Genomic DNA, 22,066 nt, shown 5'->3' with positions numbered 1-22,066 from the left:
CCGAGGTGAGGAGAAAACCCCAGGGTCAGCACTTTTTTCATGCCTGTCAAGAAATAGCAAGGTCACTGTGATTTACGTTACTGTCACTAATTCTCATCTTCGAAGGAAAAGAGGAACCAGGTGCAGAAGCGGAACTTGAAAGTGGCCATGGAGCGTGACCGCCGAAGACAGCGTCACACAGAGACAAGCCCCCGATGTCTGCGGGCCTCCCCGACGGCCCCCAGGCCTCCCACAAAAGCTTGGGAGAGCAGAGTTTTCTTCTCATTCCCTCGAGGAAGGGGACGTCGCGGCCGTGTCGGACGTGTCCTTCCCCGGCTGGCTAATCAGCGGGCGCTTTCCCAGCGCTGACGCCGCCGCACAGCCGAGCGAACTCCGGCAGCCCCTACGCGGGCGGGACGGAGGGCTTAGAGCACCTTGCCTTAGGGTCACCTCTTTCCCGATGCCACCTCAGTCCCACGCTTCTTAACCTGAGACTTATCAGTAAGATTAAAGATTATATGATTACATAGATGTATATAGTTATGATTACATAGGAATAGCTGTGATTATATATAAATAACTATATTACCGTAATTCGTTTCTAATTCTATGTTTATGTGAGAACATACTGAGGCTTCAGACCCTTGCCTCAGCTCTTGTGGGGTTCCCCCCACACAAGGAGCCATTTGGCCCAGCGTGGGCCCCAGAACCTGATGGGCCAGAGTCCCCTCCTGGGACTGTTCCAGAAATCAAGGCTGGACTGAGGGCCTTCCCAGGTCTCCCATCCTGAGGGGAGAGCAGGGAGCTGAGAAGCCAGAGGTAGAGAGGGGCTGGGGGCTGGCTCCCGTCGTGGAGACCTGCCAGCTCCGGGCCTTGGCTGCTGGGCCTGGCTTGGCTCGCTCCGCCTGGCTGGAGCCACCATGCCTCGTAGGATGCCCTGCAGCCCCCTCTCGACTCGGGCAAGCCCCGGAGCAATTCCGCACTTGGACAGGGTGCGCGGTTCACGGCCAGGGATTTGGCGTGTCCGCACCCTCCTGCCTCTTGGAAGCCCCTTTTTCTGCTCCCAGCGGTTCCACTCCCACCTCCGCACTCACCCCAGCAGCTATTCCAAAGCTCCTGTCTCCAGGGATGCTCCCAGCCCCCCACCAGCAGGTGACCTTTCTGGAAACAGCCTTGGGCTGAGCCTCCATCCGCTTCACTGGGGTAACGAACAACAGGGAGCTCCCAAGGACCCCACGAAAAGGCAGATGGTGAGGGGGAAACTGAGGCCCGAAGCATCCGGCAACTTGCCCAGATCCCACGGGCAGGGAGCAGGAGCTGGGAATTGGGCTCATTCCTTCATCTGGCAACTGTCCACTTGGGGCAGAGGAGGCAGCGACACAGCCTCCTTCTTGGAGCCGGGGAGTGGGGGGCGTGAGGGGAACACAGGGGAGACACCCGGCTCCCCGTGGGCCTGCCTGTGGGGGCACTTCCTACAGGAAGCGGGTGCTCTGACGAGCCCCAAAGGATGAGTGAGAAACCTGGATGGAGCCGAAGCCAGCAGGGGATGGAGGCCGAGGGCTGGCGGGGCCTGATCTCGCAGTGCCAGAGCGGGGGAGTGCCCTGCCCGCCCCTCTGCGTTCTGGCATCCTCACCATACCTCTCTGTTACCGCCCTTCTCTCCTTCTGAGAAGGCTGTCCCACCCCAACTGCACACCGTTCTCATTGAGCTGAAAAGGCTGCCTCCACGACCCCCGCTGCCCAGGGCAGTCACCCACACCCCGACTCTGGGCCATTTGCTGTTCTCGTGGTTCCTACAGTCTGTGTCCTGTGTGTCACCTCGAGTGCCCCTGCCTGCCCCAGGGAAAGCCACTCGTTGGGCTCAGAGCCCCCTGACACACACACCCCAGGGGGCTTCAAGGGTCCAGGATGCTTCCTGGAGTCACGGCTCCGCCAAGCTTCCCGGGGTTGAGTTGGTCGGGGAGCCGGCATCCTGCCCACGTTGGCGTGTTGACAGGGTCCCCCAGCAGCCTGTAGCACCTGCTGCGAATCCTCATGACTTCTCTCAGACCGCTACTGAAGTACGACAGACAGACGTGGCCACCAATCCTCAGGGCACAGTCCACAGACAGTCCCTACCTAAACACACCCGTGTGACCCGTGCGTGACGAACACACAGACGTCGCCAGGAACTGTGTGATGCCTTCTCCCGAAGTGTCCGCTGCATATGGGAAGTTCCTGAGCTGAGCAATAGAGTTGTCTGCCATCGTCATTTCCCTAGGCAGGACTCCCTGGGAGAGCACGTGATGTGGGCGGAGACAGGGAGTGCCAAGCCACGTGGATGACGGTTTGGCGTTCACACCAATCCTGGGTGCAAGGCTTGACGTGGTGGGTTTTCCCAGGGCTCCCCTGGGGAGGAGATGCCTTCACCTCCCACTGGGGGCTCCTCCTCCTCCTCCATCTGCCTCTCCTCTTTCTTCTCCTAGTGTGACGTCATGAGATATATGTATTTGGCGTCTGACCCCGTTCCTGACACAGGTCTCCTAGTCCCTTTGACTTGCTGAGGCAGTGGGAGTGTCTTTCGTTCCAATGAGGCAGCTCTTCCTGGGCTCCTGGTAGCTTCAGGACGGGGGCTGGTCACCAGCAAGACCAACCCACAGTGAGAAGCTTGACATTCTCAGCCTCACCCCCATGCTCTGGGGAAGGGAGGGGCTGGAGACCAAGCCCGTGTGATGAAGCCTCCATGAAAAGCCGGAACAGCGGGCGTGGTGGCTGACACCCGTAATCTCAGCACTTTGGGAGGCCAGGGTGGGCGGATCATGAGGTCAAGAGATCGAGATCATCCTCGCCAGCATGGTGAAACCCCGTCTGTACTAAAAATACCAAAATTATCTGGGCGTGGTGGTGTGTGCCTGTAGTCCCAGCTACTCAGGAGGCTCAGGCAGGAGAATCGCTCGAACCCTGGAGACAGTGGTTGCAGTGAGCCAAGATTGCGCCGCTGTACTCCAGACTGGCGTCAGAGTGAGACTCCGTCTCAAAAAAAAAAAAAGAACAATGGGGTTCCGAGAGTGTCTGGGCTGGCGGGTGGTGCCTGGAGAGGGCATGGGAGCTCCAGGCTCCATCTCCAACCTCGCCCTGTGCATCTCTGCTGGCTGAGTTGTCTCCTTGAGTAATAAGCCAGAAGCGGCCAGGCGCAGTGGCTCATACCTGTAATCTCAGCACTTTGGGAGGCCAAGGTGGACAGATTGCTTGAGTTCAGGAGTTCAAGACCAACCCGGGCAACATAGCCAGATCATCTCTACAAAAAAACACAAAAATTAGCTGAGTGTGATGGCTCATGCCAAGTAGTCCCAGCTACTTGGGAGGCTGGGGTGAGAGGCTTGCATGAGCCCAGAAGGCAGAGGTTGCAGCAAGCCGAGGCTGCACCACTGCACTCCAGTCTGGGTGACAGCGCCAGGCCCTGTCTCCAAATGTAAAATTTTAAAAATGTATAATATAAAATATTCTGCTGAGGGAAAGCATGAAAAGCCAGTAGGAGGAAGCAAACAGCTGTTCCAGTCTCTGTGAGCTGCTCTAGCAAATGATGGAGCCCGAGGAGAGGGTCACCGGGCCTCGCATTTGTCATAGCCAGGGTGCCCGCCCTCGTGCCCTGCGTCTGAAGTCAGGGCAGTCGCGAGCAACCGAGCCCTTATCCTCACCCCGAGGTGAAGTGCCAGAGGCATTGTGAGCTACAGTCTAGCAGAAAAACCATTTCTCCCATAAGCCCAGCTTCTCTGGCCTCGGGCTCCGCCTCCTTCTTCCCAGTTCAACATCCCCTGACCCTTTCCTCATTTGGGGTAATTGAGTCCCTGGGCTTGGCCAGTGGCACCTCACTCAGCTGCCAGGGACCTGACCTCACTGCGTGGAAGAGAAGCTGGTGACAGCATGTGCTGTCGCAGCACACGTCCCCGACACTGCACCCCCTCTTACTTAGAAGAGCCCCCAGCACCAGACGGTGCCGGGACATCAAAGACTACATTTCCCAGCCTCCCCTGCTGCCAGGCGTGGTCACATGGAAAGAGGGAAGATGGAGCCAGTGAACTGGGTGGGAATTCTGAGAAGTCTCCACACAGGGGTGGGGCCACGCTCTGCTCTCCTGTGCTCCTTCCTCATTCCTGGAACACAGATGTGAAAGCTGGAGCTCAAGCTGCCACCAGGGACCATGAGGCTGGGGTCTTCCCATGGCTGTGGGTGCTGCCATGTCAGCCCTGAGGAAGAGAAAACTCGTGGGTTAAGTGGATTAGGCATGGTCGTCTGGAGTTTCTGGGGTCACAGGCAGCCTCTCCTGGGCCTCACTAGGACACACTATGACTGTTGAAACTGCAACTCATGACTCACACTGAGGTATGCCCCGGTCAAGGAGTTTCAGAATTATCCAGTTCTTGACACTTCTCAAAAGCCCCTATCTTCTCTTCTGTCTCCAAAACTTCCCTGAAAACCCCTTCCCTGGCTGGAACCTGGGGCCTCTTGCCTTCTTACGAGAGTGGCTGTCCCCCACAGAAACCCCAGGACGCTTCTGCCTGTCTTCTTCCCGCTTGGCCTGCCATCCCGTCCCCACCCCCGGCTCGCATCACCAACACCCAGGGGTGAGGAGGCCGGGACAGAGCCCTCCCCCAAGAGAGCGAGCAGGCAGTCAGAGAAGGCCGAGAACACTTCTTCCGAGGGGAAGAGTCACCGTCCGACCAGAGGGCTCCGGCGAGGCACCAACACAGACACACCTGACGGAGGGGGCTCCGTGCCTGGAAACTGACGCACAGAGTTTGCCCTGTAATTGTCAGCACAGAGGCAGAGCGGACCACTTGTCAAATCTGGGACAATCGAGCATCATCAAGAATAATGAATGATTAGGGGCCAGATGCGGTCCCAGAACTTTGGGAGGCTGAGGCGGGCGGATCACCTGAGGTCAGGCATTCAAGACCAGCCTGACCAACATGGTGAAACCCCGTCTCTACCAAAAATACAAAAACTAGCCAGGTGTGGTGGCATGTGCCTGTAATCCCAGCTACTTGGGAGGCTGAGGCAGGAGCATCGCTTGAGCTCGGGAGGTGGAGGTTGCAGTGAGCTGAGATCGCGCCATTGCACTCCAGCCCGGGTGACGGAGAGAGACGCCATCTCAAAATAATAATAGCAATAATAGCGACTGGGTTTGACAGAAACACACTGAAGATCTAAAAGTCCATGAATCCCACACGCCCCTGGTCACAGCAGAATTATTCACAGCAGCCAGGAGCGTCCACCCACCAACACGTGAACGGCTAAACAGACACGCGGGGATGTGATTTAGCCTTAAAAAGGAAGGAACTTCCGACACGGGCTGCGACAGGAATGAGCCTCGAGGACGTCACACGGAGTAAAACGAGCCAGACATCAGGACAAAGCGTGCGTGATCGCGCTTCTCACGAGGAAAGCTGAGTAGCCACATCTGTAGAGACAGAAGGTGAAAGGGCGGCTGCCGGGCTGGGCACAGGGAGGAGTGGGAAGAGCCTGTCTGGAGGACACGTTCGGTTGTGCACCGTGACACGTTTCAGAAGATGGACGGTGGGCTGGCTGCGCAGCGGGTGAAGGTGCCTGTACACTCAGAAACGGTTAAGACGGTTATTTTTAGGTTGTGTCGGTTTTACAATAAAATAAATATCGATGAGTGCCTAATAGTCGAGAGAGAAATAAATAAATCTGAATCCAGCTCACTGCAGGGGCCACGTGCCTCCGTTAGGAGCAGACGCAGGCCCCCGGGGATGAGGGGAAGCTCTTTCTTGGAAAACTGCCCCTTAGCGCACCTAAGGAAGCAGCTGGTGGAGTGGGATTTCAGTGGGTGGGCAGTCTCCAGACAGGCTGACCAGGGTGCCAGGGGACCCCACTCGGGCCTCCCACGCTGAGCACCCGCACCCCCCAAGGAGCAGCCGGACTGATGCCATGCGCGCCTCCTGGCATGGGGTGACGTTCTCCGCAGAGATCCCCAGTCAGACAGGCTGCCCTGAGTCTCACCAAGGCTTTCAAACCCACTTCCTCGGCGTCTCAGCCCACCTTTGGTTGGGCTGGGAAGCTCATAATGGAAAGACACCTTTCCCATCAGTTCCAGAAGCTGGGAGTTCTCCGTGAGGCCGCAGTCTGTGCATCCTACTGGATGAGGGCCCACCCTCCTGACCTCGTTAACAGAATGACCTAGAAGCCCATCCGGAAACACTCCCATTGTGGATTCCACTTTCAACATGTGAACTTCTGGAGCACAGGTTCAAACCACAGCCCCAGGTACAGGAAACGGGCAGCAGAGGCGAGACTCAGCCGAGGAGATCCTCCAGCGGGGACAGTTACAGGCAACTGACAGGTCGCTTCAACGGCCAATCCTGTGGGTTAAAGAAGGCGGGCACCAGCCGGGCACGGTGGCTCATGCCTGTAATCCCAGTATTTTGGGAGGCTGAGGTGGGTGGATCACCTGAGGTCAGGAGTTTGAGACCAGCCTGACCAACATGGCGAAACCCCATCTCTACTAAAAATACAAAAATTAGCCGGGTGTGGGAGTGCGCCTGTAATCCCAGCTGCTCTGGAGGCTGAGGCAGGAGAATCGCTTGAACCTGGGAGGTGGAGGTTGCCGTGAGCCGAGATCACGCCACTGCACTCTAGCCTGGCAACAGAGCAAAACTCAGTCTAAAAAAAGGAAGAAAAAGAGTAGGCACCTCTCTGACAGAAAGAGGCTTGAAGACTTGAGGAAGCGATGCCTTCTTGCTTTCTTTCTAAATACAGTTTCACAGGCAGCTCCTCTGGCCGAGCTCTGCCCAGAGCTGAAAGTAGACACAGCGGCCCCCACCTTCCTGGGTCCCTGAGTCAAACAAGAAGGACCCCCAGGACGGGAGTGACAACATGACCTTTGGGTCCTAGCACCTCCTGTGCCCACCTGGCCCCACCCTGTCTGTCTGCCCTGTTTGCCCAGGAGCTTCCCTATGGCTGAGACTCTTGGGCAGCTGAAATGCCACCTCTGTGCCAGCCTGGATGGGGGTCCTGGGACCCCACAGCCCTGCCTGCTGCTCTGCCCAGTGGTGTCCTGGCCTGGCCAGTTGCCTCCATAATGGAGACCTGCCCAGAGCGCTGCAGGCATGGTGCACAGTGGCTCCCTCCAGGGTCACCTCGGTGCTGGATGTTTGCTGCTCCTGTGCTGGGCAGCCTGAATCTTCTTGGTGCCCTGCCTTGGCAAGGGCACACCACCCTGAGCACTGGGCTCAGATGTGCCTGAGACCCCACATCAAGCCTCGCTCACTCCCTGTCGCCCACCCGTTACCAGAGGTGCATTTGGGGATTCCTGCCCCAGCCCCCACCCCTCCCTGAGCCTGGCTGCCTGCTCCCCACGACATCCATTCTCTACACACTCCCCCTTGCCTAGGGCCCCGGACAGACCTTGGCAGGCTTCCAGAGCTGGCTGTTCAGGGTTTTTAGTGCCAGGCAAGAGCAAGGCCCTGTGTCCGCCCGGGAGCCTGGGAGGTGGGGCAGGCCTCGCTGGCCCCATGCCCAGGGGCTCTTCCGGGGGTCCCTTGCCCCATCCTCCCAGTTTGCTCTGACCTCCCCTCCCTTATTCCTGGCCTCGTCTCCCGGGGTCCAGGCCTTCACAGACTGACTGGACAAGTTAGCAAGCGATCACTGACTTTGGCTTCTGGCAGGAGGGGTCCAGACGGGCCAGGACAATGGCTGGTGAACCCCTGGACATCAGGGCAGTTTCTGGTGCACACAGCGGGGGTGAAGCTGCCACCACGTCTGCAGCTGGGCCCTCACCACTGCCGTGCCTGGGCCGCAGGGAGTGTTATCGAGCCTCACTCAGCCCTGGGATGTCCTGGTGGCTTCCTGTCTGAAACTTGCTTTCTTGCTGGGAGGGGTTCTCTGGGTATGAATCACTTTGCTGGGGTCAGGGCAGGGAGAGCCAGCTCTGTGATGGGCTTCTCAGAGACCACACCTCAGGTACGGCACAGCCCGGGGCGGCCCCCACTGGTCCTGGAGGCCCCGTGGGACTAGGCAGGGCCGGTCCACACCCACTAGGCTCCCAGTGTTTGTACTCCCAGGCTCCTGCCCACCCCCCACCCCAGCCTGATTCTCCACGTGGCAGAGGCAGGGGAGCCCATACATGACCGCAAACCCCCAGCTCATACCCACAGCTCCTGCCACCCAGGGACCCAACTTTCCCTTCCCAGACCCCAGTGAAGGACCCAAGAAGGGCATCCAGCTGACCTCATTTGAATCAGCTATTCCCGGACAGCCTGGCAAAGGTCAGAAGGCATGGAGGGTGACCATGGCCTGAGCTGGGTCCGGGCGTCACTCCTGGACCCCTCAGCTGGGGTTGCAGAGGAGCTGGGGGTGCAGGCGTGCATGACAGACCACCCAGTGGGGCGCAAGGAGGGGCAGGTCCCGGGGGCTGCTGGGGCCAGCGACAGGACCCAACAGCTGTCCCTGGCCATCACCCTCACTGGCCGATGTGCGCTGTGCCTGTTGCTGCTCCAAGGGTGGGGCTGTCCTGGCCCAAAGACCCGGGAGGCCAGTGGCCCCAGGAGCAGCGGCCTGTGGGAGGCGTGTTTGCACCAGATCCCCGCAGGATCACAGCCCCCTGGGCCAGAGTTTCTGGAAAGCCAAGGTGGTCCCTGCTCTGAGATCTGCACCTCTCTGCTGGGGTGGGGCGAGCCCAGCTTTCAAGGGACTCCACTGCCACACAAGCAAAGCCTCCAAAATCGCTGTTCAGAGGCAGGCTCCAGCCACACGGTCTGCAGCAGAGGCAGCTGTGATCCACGTGGCTGGGGGAAAGTGTGGCCGGGGGCTCAGCCTCCACCGGGCTCTCCTGTCTGAGCGCACCCAACCAGCACTGTGAGGTCTTAGCTCAATGATGTCCCTGCTGCAGTGCTGGCCAGTGTCACTTGGAGACATTTGTGGGCCCAGCTCCTTCCCCCAGCCTGGCCCTGCCCCCACTGCTGAAAGAGCCTGGGTTGGACGGGAGTGGGCACCCGGGGGGGTCTCTCACCTGAAACCCAGAAGCAGCCTGGGGGTGAGTGGGGCTGTGGGTGCTGTCCACAGTCAGCCGTCATCTTTCAAGGACATCAGGCCCACCAGGGCCAGGAGAACCACAGTGAGGGAGACTGTCCCAGGCCCCCCACCTGCCACCCTCCAGTTCCCACAGACCCCTCACAGAGAAGCCCACCTGCAGGGCTCTGGGCAGGCCAGCCTCGGTTCTGGATGAAGGAGGGCTGGGAAGGAATGTGGAGAGGGAGGTGGGGAGGGGAGGTCGCTGGTGTGCAGGGTCTGTGCCTGGCCTATCAGGACATGCAGGTACCACCCTGGTCCCGGAGCTGCAGTGAGTGCACTCGGCCTCTCCACTCCTGGCACCCCAGACAGGTGGGAGGACGTAGCCTCTGGGACGCCGCCTGCTCTGTGCCCCGAGAGCTGGCAGCACCAGGCTGAGCTGCAGAGGAGCTGGATTTGTCTTTCCAGGACCCCCGTGCCGTGTGTCCTGAAGTGCCTGTCTGGGGACACAAAGGTCCCGGCCCCTGCCTGGGAGCTCCTGAGTGAGTGGAGCCCGCTATAAGCGCTGCTTTTGCCAAGAGAGGTGGGTCTGGGGTTTCCTGCCACTCCCGCCCCCAGGAAGGTGACGAGGCCACACTGCAATCACCAGCGAGATCCCCCAGCCCCGGCTGGCCAACCCCAAGCTCAGCCCTGTTTGTGGTTAGGCGAGTTCTAGAGAGAACATAGTTGGACCCCTGCTACTTCCTGAAACCTCAGGGTGCGAGGCCAGTCGTGCAGGCGGGACCTTGGGTAAGTCACTGGGCTCCGTGCGCTGGGGAGGGAGCCTGTGGGGCCAGGCCCTGGGACGGAGCTGGGGGCTGGGAGCCAGGGGCTGGGCAGCAGGGCACCTGAAGGCAAAGGTGCTTTGTTGGTAAAGATGGAGGCTTTGTTGCGTGTCTTAATCTGGGGTCTCCCAAGAGAGAACTGAGGACCCCCAGTGACCACAGGTGTGGTGGGGCCGGAGGATTTGGGGGCCGGGACAATGGCTTCCACTATACCTTTGTGGCCGCCACCTTCCCCAAGACTTGTTTCTGGAAAAGGCTCGCCCTGGCTGCTGGTCCAGACAGTGGTGAGTCGGGGGCAGGACTTTGTCCCTGGAGCCTCTCCTTGGCCACTTGCTTCCGTGACTGGTGGGGGCATCGAGGGGCCGGGCTTCTCTCTGGGGCCTGTGCTGCTTTTGGGGTTACACGGAGGGAGAAGCAGCGTGGCGGGGGCTGTGCCGGGGGCAGGGACAGTCGGCCTAGATGCATGGCAAGATCCTGGGGCCGGGCAGGTCACAGGCCTCCAGGGCGGCGTCCGGCGCACCCGGCACAGCATGTGTGTGTGTTGGGGGGGACCGTACATTCTGTCAAGTGCAGGACGTGGGGTTATACCACTGCAGGGCTGAGACTGAAGACTGGCCAGCCAGGCTGGGCACGAAATGACGTTTCAGGAGATTGGCCTGAGAGGTGGCAGGGCAGAGCGTCCTGGAAGAAGATAGGATGCGGATCGGATAAGATGAGGTGGGATAAGATAAGAACTCAGAATGCCTGAAGGACTCACCTCATCAGCAATCTCTGAAAGACACATTTTAAAAATCTATCGAATTGGGGCCAGGCACGGTGGCTCATGCCTGTAATCCCGGCATTTGGGAGGCCGAGGGGGGTGGATCACTTGAGGTCAGGAGTTCAAGACCAGCCTGGTCCACATGGTGAAACCCCATCTCTACAAAAAATAAAAAAATGAGCCGGGCATGGTGGCTCGTGCCTGTAGTCCCAGCTACTCCAGAGGCTGAGGCAGAAGAATTGCTTGAAACCAGGAGGTGGAGGCTGTAGTGAGATCGAGCCATTGCACTCCAGCCTGGGCGACAAGAGCGAGACTCCATCTCAAAGAAAACCAAAAAAATCTATCAAATTGGAGGAGCCGGGTGCTGCAGCTGGTGACTCAACAGCTCCCTCCCTGGGGTTTGTCTCAAATGTGGTGCAGAAACGAGGTCACAGGTTTGCCCGGCGCCAAAGCAGGTGGGAGTGAAAGATGGAAATGAGCGGGAATGCCCAGCAACCGAGAAACAGCTTAGAAATTACAGGCAAATCCACACGACAGACCTCAGCAGCCTTAGGAGCTGTTTGCGGCCGGCGGGTGGAATGAGGAACTGCTCTCTGCACGCGGCGGGGGCCAGGGCTCCTTCTCTGTCCTTTTGTGTCTGTCTGAAAAGTTCCATAATAAAGAGTCACAACATGGTGGCTCACACCTGTAATCCCAGCACTTTGGGAGGCTGAAGTGGGCAGATCGCGGGAGCCCAGGTGTTTGAGACCAGCCTGGGCAACATGGCAAACCCTGTTTCTACTAAAAATACAGAAAAAAAGAATTAGCCTGGCATGGTGGTGAGCCTGTCAAGTCCCAGATACTCAGGAGACTGAGGAAGGAGAATCTCTTGAACCTGGGAGGTAGAGGCTGCAGTGAGCTGAAATCGCGCCACAGCACTCCAGCCTGGGCGACAGAGCGAGACTCCATCTCAAAAAATAAAGAAGAAAGAAGGAAGAACGCAGGTTCACGGAGGAAGCACAGAAGGGCTGCAGAGCGGCCTCGTGAGCTAGCGTGCTGAGAGTGAGGTAAGGCAGGCTGGACACGGGAGAGAGAGCAGCAGAGGCTGGCCTCGGGGGCTGCCAAGGTGTGGCTTGAGGACAAAGCTGGACCGGGACACAGTTGCCCAGCGTGGAGGCTGGGAGATGGGGCCGTGGTCGTGTGCTGAGGGGAGGCGGAGGCGGGGCCAGGGCCAGCAGGGGCGGGAGATGCAGGTGGGGCTCAGGGGTGGGTGGACGGGGTTGTCAGGCTGACCTGGGCCCACCCACACTGTGGTCTTGTGCCTGGAGTCATCCGAGGGACCTCGCCATGGCCGTCACGCCTGGCCACGCTGCCCTGAATCCAGTTGGAGTTGGACAGTGATGGGGGGGCCTCACCTGTCATAGTCCCTCAGAGCAGACCAAGGACAGAGCCCCCAAGTCCACCAGGCCAGGCTGGCATTGCTGGTGCTGTGGGCGTGGTGGGCTGTCCCCTGAGCTCTGGAGGGCTGGGGCACCCTGCTGCTGATTGGGGAGAGGGAGGCTGCACGGGGGGCCATTCCCACAGGGCTCATCCCTCCCAACCACCCACCCTGCAGCTAAGAGGAGCCCCGCCAGTGGGCCCGACAGCTGGGGCAATGAGAAGGAGGAGCAGTCCCCATGCACAGCCGGGAGGCTCCTCCCATGCCGGGAGGGTGGCACCTGCTTCCTGATGCGAGACAACACAGGAAGCCTCTGCCTGGCCTTGTCCTTCCACCTGAAGACCCGGCCCCGGGGAAGCTGAGAGAGGCCCCGGGGCCCACTGCACCCTCCCCGAGGAAGAGCCGTGCCTGAAGCGCAGGCGACCTGCTGTGCCCTGTGCCCCTTTCTGTGGAGGAAACAGCCCTGGCCACTGACTGGGATAGGCCACGACACGGCAGCTGGCACGTGGGGCCGCTGGGTTGGCTGGCAAGAGGACCCTGAGCCTCCATCCTGGGCTCGCTCACCTCGAAAAGAGGCAGAGGCTCCCAGAGGCAGCAGGAGGGGCAGGTGTGATGCAAGGGTGGTGAGCAGGTGCTGGCGGGACCCCGGTCCCTGGTCCAGGAAGGCCCTTGAGGAGGATGGTGACAAAGCCTGGAGGTGGTCTGAGGAGCAAAGGCTGGTGCAGGGCTCCCCTGGCGCCCACGCCTGGCTGGTGTGCGTGGTGAGGAGCGGGACCTGGCACAGGGGAGCTGGGATGTCCCGGTGGTGGTGAGGACCTGGCACAGGGGAGCTGGGATGTCCCGGTGGTGGTGAGGAGCGGGACCTGGCACAGGACCTTGCTGCTGGGCCCACGTCCTGGTGGGAGGCCGGTGCCAGGGCTGCCCCGCCCTGGCTTGCTCTCCTGCTGGGCCCACTGATTCTTTCCAGGCATCCTCTCCAGGCACGTGCCAGGATCTGGACATTGGCAGCCCGGGCTGTGTGGGCCACATGGGATGGGCTTGGTAGGCAGGTGGCTCCGGCTCCTACCCTGGGCCAGTCTCTGCTCTCAGCATACGGGCCTGGAGCCCAGAGGGGCCTCGCTGTGAGAGACTTCAGGTCGCTGGGCCGGGAGGAGAGTGTGCGTTTTCAGCTCAGCTGCCATTTCCTTTGGTTTTGCAGAAGTGCTTGCAGCTCTGTGCCCAGGGTGCCGGCTGGCATGGGGAAGGACTGGGTGGCCCAGCCCTGTACCAGCAAGAGCGTGTCCTCCCAGGTCCAGTTAAAGCGAGGGAGCAGACTCCCTGGGAGCCCCTCCCTGGGCGGCTCAGCTGTTCTGATGGGGCCCAGGGGCCTCAGGCAGCAGCTCCGAGGGCTCACTCCTGCCGGGAAGGGCCGGCTGCAGAATAGGAGTAGACCAGGGAACAGGAGTGTGCAGGCCTCCAGGGCCACTGCACGGGCTCAGCTGCTGAGGAGGGAAGCCCCCCACACCCCTGGGGCTCAGAAGGAGCTGGACTGGTCCCAGGAGGCTCTGGCCCCAGCCCACTCGGCCCCTCCCCGCTGGGGTCAGCCAGCTCAGCCTCCATCCTTGCACGGGGTCCAGAAACAGCAGGGCGAGACTCTCAGGCCTTGCAGGGCTCTGGGCGAGGCATAAACACCATCTGAGGATGGGTTTAGGGCACTTGCCTCCCTGCAAACCCTCTTTGGCTGCTCAGGTTAGGGAAGGAAGCAGAGGGACAGGCCCCTGGGTGCCCTGCAAGGCCCCGTGCGTGCCCTGAGCCGTCTGCTGCCCACCCCCTGTGCCTCCCTCCTCCAACCCCTCATGCCGTGGGTGACACAGCTTCCAGGCCAGGTGCACACCACACCTTGGGTAGTTACTTCACCAGGAAAAATTCCTAGAAGGGGTTTAGCCGGGTCAAAAGTTAAAGCACATTTAAGATTTTCGGAAACACTGCGAAATTCTGCTGCAAGCCGATTCACACTCCATCAGCCCCGTGGAAGGACCCCCACCTTCTCTCGCACACTATGAATTAAAAAGCTCTTTCTTTTTGCCAACATGGTAGGCCAAAAAGATTTTAAAGGACTGCCTTTCGGATGTTCGTGTTTGCATTTCTTTGATTAGAAGTGGAGTTGAGCATTTTTCACATTTTAGGAGCTTTTTTTTTGAGATGGAGTCTCTCTCCGTCGCCCAGGCTGGAGTGCAACGGTGCAATCTCAGCTCACTGCAACCTCCGCCTCCTGGGCTCAAGCGATCCTCCCACCTCAGCCTCCCGAGTAGCTGGGACTACATGTGTGTGCCATCATGCCTGTTTATATTTTTGTGGGTATGGGGTGTCACTATATTGCCCAGGCTGGTCTTGAACTCCTGGACTCAAGTGATCCTCCCACCTCAGCCTCTCAGAGTACTGGGATTTACAGGTGTGAGTTTTAGGGCTATTTTTATGTCTTCTGTGAAAGCTCATCAACTTTCTTTTCTCTCCCAGCTTTATAAAGATATAATTGACGACCGGGCGCGGTGGCTCACGCCTGTAATCCCAGCACTTTCGGAGGCCAAGGTGGGCAGATCACCAGGTCAGGAGATCAAGACCATCCTGGCCAACATGATGAAACCCCATCTCTACTAAAAACACAAAAATTAGCTGGGCATGGTGGCACATGCCTGTAATCCCAGCTCCTTGGGAGGCTGAGGCAGGAGAATCACTTGAACCAGGGAGTCGGAGGTTGCGGTGAGCCGAGATTGCACCACTGCACTTTAGCCTGGCAACCGAGCAAGACTCTATCTCAAATAAAAATAAAAAAAAAAAGATATAACTGACAAGAATCGTACATAGGACAGGCGCAGTGGCTCACGCCTATAATCCCAGCACTTTGGGAGGCCGAGGTGGATAGATCATTTGAGATCAGGAGTTCAAGACCAGCCTGGCCAACATGGTGAAACCTGTCTCTATTAAAAATACAAAAATTGGCCAGTCACAGTGGCTCACGCCTGTAATCCCAGCACTTTGGGAAGGTGGATCACCTGAGGCCAAAATTTCGAGACCAGCCTGGCCAATGTGGTAAAACCCCGTCTCTACTAAAAATACAAAAACAAGCTGGGTGTGGTGGTGTGTGCCTGTAATCTCAGCTACTTGGGAGGCTGAGACAGGAGAATCGCTTGAAGCCAGGAGGTGGAGTTTGCAGTGAGCCGAGATCGAGCCATTGCACTCCAGCCTGAGCAACAGAGCGCAACTCCGTCTTTAAAAAAAAAAAAAAATTAGCTGGGTATGGTGGCAGGCGCCTGTAGTCCCAGCTACTCGGCAGGCCGGGGCAGGAGAATCATTTGAATCCGGGAGGCAGAGGTTGCAGTGAGCTGAGATTGTGCCACCGCACTCCAGCCTGGGCGACGGAGCAAGACTCCATCTCAACAACAAAGCATCGTACAAAGTCACGGTGCGTGACGTGATGTTCTGAGGCCTGCTGGCTTGGAGCCTTGCTTCTGTTTATCCGTGGGATGCAATGGCAGATCCTTAACTTTACAAAACACCTACAGATCAACGAGGCACTTAGTCAATTAGGAAATACTAGCTGTTTTGTCAATGAATTAATTTGTGGTTTGATCTGATTTCCCTAAAGCAATTTCCACCTACTCTTTCTCCAGGTCATTTTAAACTCTGAGTGAACGTCCTGATAGGACCAACAAGACGCATGCCATGTACTTAGAAAGCTTATTCTAGAGCCACACCGAGAGCGGAACCAGCACAGTATGTCAGGTGAGACAGCCTTCTCCGACTCTGAACACGTAAGAGGGAGCCCGTGTCTCATAATTCAAAAATTAACACAGAAAAATAGATTAGCAAGATTAAAACTAGCGCAGCAATAATAAATCCAGAGGCGCTCCATGGAGAAACGAAGCACTGATCTCAAAATTCTTTCTCGAAGTTCTAGGAAGCCAGGAGCAGAAATGAGGGCATAATTGGTGGCTCCTGGGAGGGTGGCGCAGAACGGAGTCAGGGCTGTCCCACAGGTCCCGCAGGAGCCCTCGTGGTCCGGGCCACGAGGAGCTGACTGCCACCTCTCCCCATCCGTGCATCCCCTGGTCCGGGCCACGAGGAGCTGACTGCCACCTCTCCCCATCCGTGTGTCCCCTGGTCCGGGCCACGAGGAGCTGACTGCCACCTCTCCCCATCCATGCGTCCCCTGGTCCGGGACACGAGGAGCTGACTGCCAGCCACCTCTCCCCATCCGTGCATCCCCTGGTCCGGGCCACGAGGAGCTGACTGCCAGCCACCTCTCCCCATCCGTGCGTCCCCTGGTCCGGGCCACGAGGAGCTGACTGCCACCTCTCCCCATCCGTGCGTCCCCTGGTCCGGGCCACGAGGAGCTGACTGCCAGCCACCTCTCCCCATCCGTGCGTCCCCTGGTCCGGGACACGAGGAGCTGACTGCCACCTCTCCCCATCCGTGTGTCCCCTGGTACTGTTGCCCCTGCTTCTGACCCACCAGGAAGACGCTCTTCCCAGGAGGTCACTTGTGGGTGTGGGGCAGTGGGGGACAGCCTCCTCACCAGATGGGCAAAGAGCCACAGACAGCAAGGACCTGGCGTCCAGAGGTGAAGGTCCCAAGGCTTCGTGAGGCCCGGAGCAGGGGGCGCGGGACTGAGGGGCACTGAAGCCCTGACTGAGACCACACGGGCGACAGTGTGTGGGGCTGGGGAGGGACCACAGTGGCTCTGTGTGGGCTAAGGCTGGGAGGGGCCCCTCTGGCCACCCCGGTCTTGCCGGGGTCTCCTCTTGTGTTTCGGATTCTGGAACGCTCTACCTCCCAGGGCGTGCGACTGTCCTGATGGAGACAAGGCGTTGGGGGGCGGAAACTGCCTCTGAGCTCGGAACTCACACAGCAAGGCCGGCTCACTCGTTTGATGGGGAAAGGGCGGTTCGGGTGAAGAACAGCGTGTGCAGACACAGGCGTCGGGTGAAGAACAGCGTGTGCAGACACAGGCGTCGGGTGAAGAACAGCGTGTGCAGACACAGGCGTCGGGTGAAGAACAGCGTGTGCAGACACAGGCGTCGGGTGAAGAACAGCGTGTGCAGACACAGGCGCCGGGTGAAGAACAGCGTGTGCAGACACAGGCGCCGGGTGAAGAACAGCGTGTGCAGACACAGGCGTCGGGTGAAGAACAGCGTGTGCAGACACAGGCGTCGGGTGAAGAACAGCGTGTGCAGACACAGGTGTCGGGTGAAGAACAGCGTGTGCAGACACAGGCGTTGGGCCTCCCACCCGCACCCGAGAACTGTCTCCACTGCCCCCCGCCACAGCCCCGTGTCTTGAGTGAAATGGTGACAACCGGATGCGCGGCAGCACAGTCACACCCACCCCCTCCCCGTCCCAGGGAGGATGGCGAGCCACGGGCAGGCCGCTCGCACCCAGAGAAGCCAGACGAGCACAGGGAGGCTGTGGGGAGACGGGAGCCCTGCACACTGGGGCGGAAGATGGGGCAGCCCAGCCACCGTGGAGGACAGCGAGGGGCGCCCAGAAGATGAGACGGAACTGCTGTGAGACCCGGCAATTCCAGCTCTGGGTCTGACCCAGGAGAATGGAAAGCAGGGACGTGAACAGACCCCCTCGTGTTCCTAACACTGTGACTCCCAGCAGCTCAGCTAAGGTGCAGAGGCAGCCCAGCGTCCACGGGCAGAGGAATGACGAGCAGAACACGGCACACGCCAGGTTTGGAGGATGGTTCACAGAGGAAGGCCACGATGGAATACAGCTATTTCTATACTTTTGATGAGACCCTGGAAGGAACGCTGAATGCAATGGAACGCCGGCTGCCTCTGAAAGGAAGGGTCCTGGCACGCGCTGAGACAGGAGGGAGCTTGAGGACACCGTGGCGATGGAGGCAGTGACACGCGAGGGGCACGCCGAGGACATGCACAGATGCCACCCACGCGGGGAGGTGGCAGGGGAGCCCAGCACACAGACACAAAGTGGAGTGGAGGCTGGGTGGCGGGGGGCAAATGTGGAGTGAGTGCTTCCTGGGGGCAGGTGAGGCGGTTCTTTCGTTAGGGAAGATGAGACAGCTGTGCTTCAGGATGTCGGTGACGGTGAATGCGCTGATCAGAAACGGTTACAATGGCAAATTCCTTGTTATGTATATTTTGCCACAATTTTTCAATTTTTTTTTCCTTGAGATTGAGTCTTGCTCTGTCGCCCAGGCTGGAGTGCAGTGGCACGATCTTGGCTCACTACAGCCTCTGCCTCCCAGGTTCAAGCGATTCTCCTGCCTCAGTCTCGAGAGTAGCTGGGATTACAGGTGCCCGCCACCAGACCTGGCTAATTTTTGTGTTTTCAGTAGAGACGGGTTTTCTCCATGTTGGCCAGGCTGGTCTCGAACTCCTGACCTCAGGCGATCTGCCCGCCTCGGCCTCCCACAGTGCTGGGATTACAGGCGTGAGCCACCATGCCCGGCCGAATTTGTTAAATGGACAAAAACAAGTGGCCAGGCTGAGGCAGGAGAATCCCCTGAACCCGGGAGGCAAAGGTTGCAGCGAGCTGAGATCGCGCCACCGCACGCCAGCCTGGGCATCAACAGTGACAGACTCCATCTCAAAAGAAACAAGAGAGCGGCACGCTGGGGGCTCAGGGCCGACCCTGCTCGGGGTGACTCGCCCCATCGTGCTGGGGGTCAGCGGGCCCTCAAGTCCAGGAGGGAGGTCAAAGAACCTACGACGTCCTCCTGTGGAAGGTTCCTGAGGCCAGGGGGCTGGACAGTGCTAGGGACCCCCACCCTACGCCAGGGCACAGCTGAAGTTTTCCCTGCCTGGAGCTGCTGTAGCCAGAGAAGTGTGGTGACGCACCGAGCATCCCCCGGGCGCCAAGGGCAGGTCTGTGCACCGCTTCCTGCTGACCTGGAGGTGGGGGCTCCGTGGTCTGTAACCAGAGAAGGCACAGAAGCATGAACACAGCCAGCTTGTGGAGCCGGGACGCTAGAGCCTGCGGTGCTGGCAGAGCTCTGGGAGTCACGCCGCTGCACACCCTGCACGACCACCAGCAGCCCCCGGCTGGAGAGGATGAGTTTCTGACCCCGGAGAGCTGCGACTGGGGCAGTTGCTGAGATCATTTTGATCTCCTTTTCTTTTGCCCTCTCAAACATTTAAGGACCTTGGTGATTATGTTGGGGCCACCAGATGATCCAGAATAATCTCTTTATGTGACTGTCAGCTCGTTAGCTGTCTTCATTCAACTTGCCACCTTAGCTCCCCTTTGCCACGTAACCTATCATCTCTACATGTCCCAAGGGTTAGGATTCAGACATCTTCTGGGTGGGGTCATTATTCTGCCTACCACCGAGAGGAGGAGTATCACCTGACCCAGTGAGAAGAGGGTCAGTCCACCAGGAGGACAGAGCCGTGCATGACTCCTATGCCCCCACTAACAACAGCTTCGAATCCATAAAGCAAGCACTGGGAGGAGCGGACAACTCCGCCATCCCCACAGGAGCTTTTAATGACCTTTTTTAGTAATTGGCAGTTCACACGGGCAAAGAAAGGTGTAGGGAGACTAGAGATTAGGATAGGGCAGTGCCCACCTTCGGGGCCAGGCGGGGAGTGGTGGTAAATCGGGAATGGCACTGAAGCGGGGTGGTAGCGGCGCCTCACAGACTGCTTAGAAGAGCGCTCACAGCAATTACAGGATAAACATTCTTTTCAAACACACAAGCAACAGAGTCTCACTCTGTCGCCCAGGCTGGAGTGCAGTGGCAGGATCTCAGTTCACTGCAACCTCTGCCTCCTGGGTTCAAGCAATTCTCCCGCCTCCGCCTCCCGAGTAGCTGGCACCACAGGCACAATATCACACCCAGCTAATTTTTTGTATTTTTAGTAGGGATGGGGTTTCACCACGTTGGTCAGGGTGGTTTTGATCTCTTAACCTCGTGATCCGCTCGCCTCGTCTTCCCAAGGTGCTGGGATTACGGGCGTGCGCCACCGCACCCGGCCTGGAAATGTTTTAAACGCCTGCACGTGTCTAGCCTGAGCGACCATGAAGCTTCTGCCCTTTCCTCCCACAGCAAAGTCTCTCCCAGTGGTTTCCAGGGACCCCCGTCCTCACTCTTGTCTCTGTCCCACAGGAAACGCCACCCCAGCGACCACCCCGTGGGCTTCCGTGGGCCTCCCCACCAGGGCCTGCAGCAACGTGTCGTTCGAGGAGAGCAGGGTGGTCCTCATCGTGGTGTACAGCGCCGTGTGCGTGCTGGGGCTGCCGGCCAACTGCCTGACCGCGTGGCTAGCGCTGCTGCAGGTGCTGCAGGGCAACGTGCTGGCCGTGTACCTGCTCTGCCTGGCGCTCTGCGAGCTGCTGTACGCTGGCACGCTGCCGCTGTGGGTCGTCTACATCCACAACGGGCACCGCTGGACCCTGGGCCTGCCGGCCTGCAGGGCGACCGCCTACGTCTTCTTCTGTAACATCTACGTCAGCATCCTCTTCCTGTGCTGCATCTCCTGTGACCGCTTTGTGGCCGTGGTGTACGCGCTGGAGAGCCGGGGCCGCCGCCGCCAGAGGACCGCCGTCCTCATCTCCGCGTGCATCTTTATCCTCGTGGGCATCGTTCACTACCCGGTGTTTGAGGCGGAAGACAAGGAAACCTGCTTCGACATGCTGCAGATAGACAGCAGGATCGCCGGGTACTACTATGCCAGGTTCGCCGCTGGCTTCGCCATCCCGCTCTCCATCATCGCCTTCACCAATCACCGGATCTTCAGGAGCATCGAGCTGAGCCTGGGGCTGAGCGCCGCGCAGAAGGCCAGGGTGAAGCACTCGGCCATCGCGGTGGTGGTCATCTTCCTCGTCTGCTTCGCCCCGTACCACCTGGTTCTCCTCGTCAAAGCTGCCGCCTTTTCCTACTACAGAGGAGACAGGAGCTCCATGTGCGCCTTGGAGGAGAGGCTGTACACAGCGTCCGTGGTGTTTCTGTGCCTGTCCACTGTGAACAGCGTGGCTGACCCCATCATCTACGTGCTGGCCACAGAACATTCCCGCCAAGAAGTGTCCAGAATCCACAAGGGGTGGAAACAGTGGTCCATGAGGACAGACGTCACCAGGCTGACCCACACCAGGGACACCGAGGAGCTGCAGTCGCCCGTGGCACTGGCAGACCACACCTTCTCCGGGCCTGTGCACCTACCGGGGTCACCATGCTCCCCCAAGAGGCTGATGGAGGAGTCCTGCTGAGCCCACTGTGCGGCGTGGAGGCTGGCAGGCTGGGGGTCCTGGGGCCGGCAATGTGGCTCCTCTCCACTGAGCCCCCCAGCCACAGTGCCCGTGTCCCCTCTGGAAGACAAACTCACAACTTCTCATTTCTGAAGCCACTCCCTCGGTGACCCCTGGCCCTGGGCTTTCCCACATGGAAGGTGGCTGCATGCCAAGGGCACAGCCATGCCTCCAGGCTGCCGGGAGCCCAGAGAGTGTATGGCAGGCAGTGGGGCCTCTTCATCAGCAGCCCGCCTGGCTGGCTCCCTCAGCTGTGGCCAGGCAGTAGGGCTGCTGGCAGAGGTACCCGGTGGCTGCCCTGATCACATCAGTGCTGATGACTTTATTTTCTGGGCATTTCTGCAAGTGTCCCCCGGATGCAGTGGCACACATGGGCCCTCCAAGCTCCTGCCTCAGAACGCCAGTGGGCAGCATGCCGGGGTCACCCAGCACCATGGCAGTGCCCAGTAGGGCATAGGGCAGCCTGCCACCTCCAAGGGGGCAGAAGCCCTTGCCTGGGGTTGGGTCTGTGCTGAGCCGGAAGGTCTCTTGGGAGCTGTGGGGCAGGGTGGCCAGCTGCTCCGGTTCCCAGAGGGCAGCCCAGGCGTCCTCCATGGGGGACCTCAAATGTCCACGTCCAGAACACCAGGACAGGCGTAACACAGCCACAGCAGAGCCAAGGGGTGCCAGGGTCCCCAGCTGCATCCTCGGGGAGAAGCTGGTGAGGTGTCTGCACGAGGTGGGGTCCATGCCCTCAGCCCCTCACTGAGACGGGAACGCAGCAGCTGGCCTGCTTGTCTGACAGAGAAAGCCAGCTCCCTGTACCTTGGGGCCGAGTCAGAT

General features: G+C 59.3%; 1 protein-coding gene across 5 annotated transcripts; it reads left to right on the top strand.

Annotated features, from left to right (window-relative positions):
• The first annotated feature begins 9,707 nt into the window (after positions 1-9,707).
• On the top strand, positions 9,708-21,867 carry GPR132 (G protein-coupled receptor 132). Of its 5 annotated transcripts, none has more exons than XM_012471129.3 (3): positions 9,708-9,777; positions 15,640-15,751; positions 20,106-21,867. In XM_012471129.3, exons 2-3 carry the CDS (start codon positions 15,745-15,747, stop codon positions 21,203-21,205), a joined length of 1,107 nt encoding a protein of 368 aa, XP_012326552.1. In that variant the 5' UTR covers positions 9,708-9,777; positions 15,640-15,744; the 3' UTR covers positions 21,206-21,867. The 5 variants fall into 5 exon arrangements, with proteins under 5 accessions (XP_012326552.1, XP_012326551.1, XP_064231339.1 ...); XM_012471128.3 differs by lacking the exon at positions 9,708-9,777 and adding an exon at positions 10,358-11,618; XM_064375269.1 differs by lacking the exon at positions 9,708-9,777 and adding an exon at positions 10,358-11,618 and having other exon boundaries at positions 14,486-15,751.
• The last annotated feature ends 199 nt before the right edge of the window (positions 21,868-22,066 follow it).

This window comes from Aotus nancymaae, unplaced genomic scaffold (genome assembly GCF_030222135.1).
Source record: "Aotus nancymaae isolate 86718 unplaced genomic scaffold, 86718_ANA_hifiasm-v0.15.2.pri h1tg000011l, whole genome shotgun sequence".
NCBI lineage: Eukaryota > Metazoa > Chordata > Mammalia > Primates > Aotidae > Aotus > Aotus nancymaae.
Note: the sequence above shows the minus strand (reverse complement) of the source record. Positions and strands in the feature narration are given on the sequence as shown.